At 51.8% G+C, this 5,424-nt stretch overlaps 1 protein-coding gene across 1 annotated transcript; it reads right to left on the reverse strand.

The window, feature by feature from the left end:
* Window positions 1-897: 897 nt before the first annotated feature.
* NHLRC1 (NHL repeat containing E3 ubiquitin protein ligase 1) lies at window positions 898-2,250 on the reverse strand. The gene has a single exon (XM_021697058.1). It carries the CDS (start codon window positions 2,185-2,187, stop codon window positions 1,012-1,014), a length of 1,176 nt encoding a protein of 391 aa, XP_021552733.1. The 5' UTR covers window positions 2,188-2,250; the 3' UTR covers window positions 898-1,011.
* Window positions 2,251-5,424: the final 3,174 nt, after the last annotated feature.

Below are 5,424 nucleotides of genomic sequence, written 5' to 3' on the forward strand. Positions count from 1 at the left end.
GGGTTTCCCAGGGCCTGGCTTAGCATCAAGGGAACTGGTTATTGAGAACGCAGTGTGTGCAATGGGATAAATTTATGGGGCACAGAGAAAAAGCCCACCGCAAAAGTGCTTCAGGTCACCACTGGTTATGAAGAGGCAGGCAAACTCATCCTGCCCTGAGCCGACTGTGGGGACTTCTCTCTCTAGGAACGCACACATGGGACAGGCCTGCCTTCCAGGCCTCTCGCACGAGGTGTGTGAGTGTGGAGTGGTCTGCGGTGGTCCCGAACTTATCCCCACACAGGCTTTTCTGCACCATCCAACTAGTGTTTCCTGAGTGCCTGTGGTGGAGGAGACACAGGTCTTAACAGACACCTTTACCTTTTCCACAGGCAGTTCAACTGTTTTCCTTAGTCAAGTAACTCAGGACCCACATTCCCTCCATCTAAGGCCCCATCGGAGGAGCTGCAAGTTGAATGACACTCTTGCCCACGCCCATCACACAACCCTGATTTTCTCTTGAACACTCTAAAGTCTCCTTTCTCTGCCCACCCAACCAGAAGAAACAGCTACCAGTAAACAGAGTACACCGAGTAACAATGTACATACAGTCACATGTTGGTTTTTTTCACATCTGTTAACTTATTTAAGAGCAAGGGGTTGGGGAGTCCGAGTTGCGTTCCCGTTGTGACTGTCACAGTAAGTAAATGAGACCTTGGGAACGTCACTTGAACTCTCGGGGTCTCCGTTTTCCTCATCTCTAAAATGGGATTAATCATAGACATTACCTCCCTGGTTACAGGTGTAAGAATACACTGAGCTAATATTGGCAAATTTCTCAGCACAGGGTGCACATACTCAATAAATGGTAGATTATTATTCTTTAATAATTACCTCAAGCTCTGTAAGTTTGCCAGGCAGTTATAATTATCCCTGTTGGAGAGAGGAGGTTAATTGATCCAAGGTTAAACAATTCATTAGTGGCCTTCCAGGGCTTTTGACTGCAGACCCCAGAACCCCCACTGCACCCCTTTACCCCCAGTCAGCTTTGTAGACTTTTATAGAATGGGCTGCACTGTCCAGCACAAGAAGAGCATTCTCCTTGGTGAAGGTCAGTGCCACAGGATGGGAGAGACCGTGGGTGATGATGGGCTTCAGAGCTGGAAATTCCTCAGGTTTTCCTAGGCATAGGATAGCCTGACTAGAAGTATCTGCAACAATCACATTCCCCTGGTGATCAAAGGTCACGGCTGAGGCAGTTATCCTGGAAGGAAAAAAGAGGCTCAGCCCAAAGCTATCCACCTGGCCGATCAGCTGCATACTTGGGCTGAACACCTTCACCGTGGTGCTGCCGGCCCCAGTCCCCAGCCCCAGAGGGTGCTCTAGGACCGCAATGGCCCCCGTGAGCCAAGACACGGCCACCCCTCGGGGACTGCACAGATGACCTTGCAACCTTTCCGTCCTCTGGAGGACCCCTTCGGGAAAGTCGACTTCCAGCAGGTGCAGCGACCCTGCCTCCGCATCAGTTACCACGACCCCATTCTGCGGGGTGGTCTCCACGCCCCAAGGTAAGGAGAACTGGCCTCCAATGACAAGCTTGATCTGGCCAAAAAAATCAAACACTTTGATGGAACGGTCGCCGGCGTCGGTGACAACCACATGGCAGTCGTTGGTGACGGTGACATCGAGTGGGTACCTAATGTCCTGAGCAGCCTCCCCCTTCTCTCCAAACTGATGAGCACATCCTCCCCCGGAGTCAAAGATCTTGACCCGCCTCCTGCCGTCGTGCACCACCACGACCCGCCCCGTCTTGGGACACAGCGCCAGCCCCGTGGGGTTGACCAGGGTCCCCCAGCCTCCGAAAGCGCGGTGGCAGGTGAGGGCCCCGGGGGCGCAGGGGGCGGCGGGGGCTGGGCGCAGCGCCGAGCCCAGGAGCTCCAGGAGGTGAAGCACCGGCAGGCAGTCGCTGGTGTCGCAGCCCCGGCAGGCTCGGCGGCAGAAGGGGCACTCGAGGGCCAGCGTCCGCGGGTGCGCCAGGGCGGCCACGCAGGCCAGGCACACCACGTGGCCGCAGGGCAGGTTGCGCGGGCGCCGCTGCTGGCGGTGGCCGAACCTCTCAAAGCACACCTTGCACTCGAGCAGGCTGATCTCGGCCTCGCGCACGAGCTCCTGCAGCGCCGGCCCGCTCCCCGACGCCTCGGCCCCCATCGCGCGGCTGCCGGCGTTCCCGTTGCGCGGCGGGTCCGCGGGCCGGACGCGCCCGGGCGCCGCGCTCGGTCACGGTCACGGGGCGGGGCGCTGGTCCTGACGTCGCGGGTCCCGCGCGCAGCCGCTGGGCGGCGCGGCCTGCTGTCCCCTGGTGGGCGCGCGCGGCACTGACTCCGGAGGGCCTGGGAGTGGACCCTTGCTTACAGGTTGTATCCACAGCGCGCGGGCAGACCCGTGACCTTCGCGACAGTCATGGGTGGGTCACCTCACTTGACGCGCGAGGAAGCACAGCTACTGAAGAAGCACGAGCAGGTTGCCCCCGATTACCCAGGCTGTAAGTGGCAAAGCAAGAACTAGAACACAGTCTTCCACCTGTGGTACCCCGCAGTTTCCAATCCGCGGCGCTGGGCGCTGGGTGCCAGGCGCTGGGGGCTAGGGCGCACCAGGCACCAAGCGTGGTCTCACAGCTCACGACGCTTATGATCTCACTAGGAAACGCAGACCAGTGAGGGAAGTTAAAAACCGAGGGGGTCAGGCAGGTGTGCCTATTGTCTTCCATCACACCTGTAGTAAAGGAGCTGCTTAGTGAATTCTTGTAAAAATGAATTCGTGTATGAACCAAGCAATGATACAGGACACTAGAAGAATGAGTGTCAGATGGCGGAGCAATGGCTGGGAATGTCTTCCAGAGGAATATGAAATAAGAAAGCTGGTGATCATAATTGCTAGGGGACTTAATCCATGCCTGCCTTCTTTTAAGTGGTTGACATAGATTAGCTTATTTAAAGCTCAGGACAATCCTCTAAGGGTTTATTATTTTCCTCACCCCTTTTCTGCAGTAGAGAGGTTAAGAGTTCACAGAGGCTAAGTATCTTGGCCAGGGTCACCTGGCTGGGTAGTGACTGGGCTGGGATTTGAAGCCAGGCAGTTTGCAGAACCCACCCTCTTAACTGTCCCAGAGGTTCTCAAACTTGGTAAACTTGGCACATGGTGAATACCTGGGTTTCATCCGGAGGTTTCATTGGTTCAGAGTGTGGTCTCGGCAGCTGGAATTTGTTAGAGCTCCCCAGGTGATTATAATGGGCAGCCACGTTTGAAAACCACTGCCCTAAACCCCTTCAAATCAGCACCAGGCTCAAGTCTTCCAGCTTCAGTCAAGGCTGAAAACAGAGACAATGTACCATGTGTTTGAAGGTCTGCAAACAGGAGATGACATGAGCTCTCTCAGGAATCCATTGTGATGCTACAATTTCTCATTTTTAGGAGTCTTCCCCATCCCTCCCCATAATGCCTTACATGGACATTGTTTTTACAAGACCACGTACCAGATCACGTCCCTCATTTAAATCATTATATTGTGACCTTCATCCTCTTATTTGCTAGACTTCTGAGAAAGCAGGATTTGTACCCCCTTTTAGGCCCCTGAAGGGAGCTTTTTTTTTTTTTATTTTTTTTTATTTTTTTTTTATTTTTTTTTTAAAGATTTTATTTATTTATTTGAGAGAGAGAGAATGAGAGAGACAGAGAGCACATGAGAGGGGGGAGGGTCAGAGGGAGAAGCAGGCTCCCCGCCGAGCAGGGAGCCCGATGCGGGACTCGATCCAGGGACTCCAGGATCATGACCTGAGCCGAAGGCAGTCGCTTAACCAACTGAGCCACCCAGGCGCCCTGAAGGGAGCTTTAATGTAACTAAAATCACATCAAATAGAAATTAGTTCCTGAAGTAATCTTTGAGTCAAGAAAAACATTCAGGGGCGCCTGGGTGGCTCAGTCGGTTACGCATCCGATTCTTGATCTCAGCTTGGGTCTTGATCTCGGGGTCCTGAGTTGAAGCCCCCCATTGGGCTCCATCTGGGAGTGAAGCCTACTTAAGAACAAATACACTCAGGGGGTGCCTGGGTGGCTCAGTTGGTTAAGCATCTGCCTTCAACTCAGGTCATGATCCCAGGATCCTGGGATCGAGTCCTGCATCAGGCTCCCTGCTCAGTGGGGAGTCTGCTTCTACCTCTGCCTGCCACTCCCCCTGCTTGTGCGCTCTCTTGCTCTCTCTCTCTCCCTCTGATAAATAAATAAAATCTTTTAATAAATAAAAAATTAAAAATATATACATTCAGGGGGAGCCTGGCTGGCTCAGTCGGTAGAGCATGCAACTCTTGATCTCAGAGTCCTGAGTTCCAGCCCCATGTTGGGGGTGGAGTGGACTAAAAAAAGCAAAAACAAACCAAAAAAAAGGGAAGAAATACATTCAGGACACCAAAAATAGAATATTTTTAGAACTAGTGTTGTCTAATAGAAACACAAGAGGGGCACCTGGGTGGCTCAGTTGGTTAAGTGTTCAACTCTTGATTTTGGCTCAGGTCATGATCCCAGTGTCATGAAATCATGAAATCGAGCCCCGAGTCAGGTCCCTGCTAGGCGTGCAGCCTCCTTAAGATTCTCTCTCTCCCTCTGTCCCTCGTGCATGTTTTCTCTCTCTCGCTTGTTTTCTCTCTCTCTCGCTCTCTCTGAAAAAAGGAAAGAAATACAAGAGCCACATTTATAATATTAAAATTTCCAGGAACCACCTTTTAAAAAGTAAAAGAGAAACTAGTGAAATTAATTTGACGCATATTTTATTTAACCCCCAAATACCCCAAATATTATCATTTAGAGATGTAATCACTATAAAAATTATTAACGAAGTCTTACAGCCGTTTTTTAGTACTAAGTAAAATCTAGGGTGTATTTTACACTCACAGCACATCCTAATTCAGACAGACCCCACCTCAAATGCTCAGTTTCCACATGTGGGCTGGTGGCTACTGCATGGAACAGTACAGATAGACAAAGTCTGTGCTCTAATATATTGCCTTCCCGAGATGCTTTCTAGGCTGATTTCATTGAGCCGGGACTTTCTTCTAACTTGTCTCTGCTCTAACATTGTTTTTAGATATACCCGAAGACCCCAGCTCATTGTTGACTATGGCCAATCTTCAACAGACCGGTCCCTTCAGGGTGACTCAGGCCCCCCTGGGAATCCGACCCGCTTCTTCTTATCCTTTGCTGCCCCCTGCGGGGTAACCGGTAGTACTGCACCAAGAGGCGGAGGTGGTCCGCGAGGCAAACCAGAAAAAGCGTCAATAAATCCGAGATATTTGAGAATGTAGCAGTATTTGCTCTGCCACATGGTGGTTAGACAGCACAGTGGTTCTGGAGAACATCGTGGCACGCACGCAGACCAAGACTCTGGTGCTAAAT

This window comes from Neomonachus schauinslandi, chromosome 8 (assembly GCF_002201575.2).
Source record: "Neomonachus schauinslandi chromosome 8, ASM220157v2, whole genome shotgun sequence".
NCBI lineage: Eukaryota > Metazoa > Chordata > Mammalia > Carnivora > Phocidae > Neomonachus > Neomonachus schauinslandi.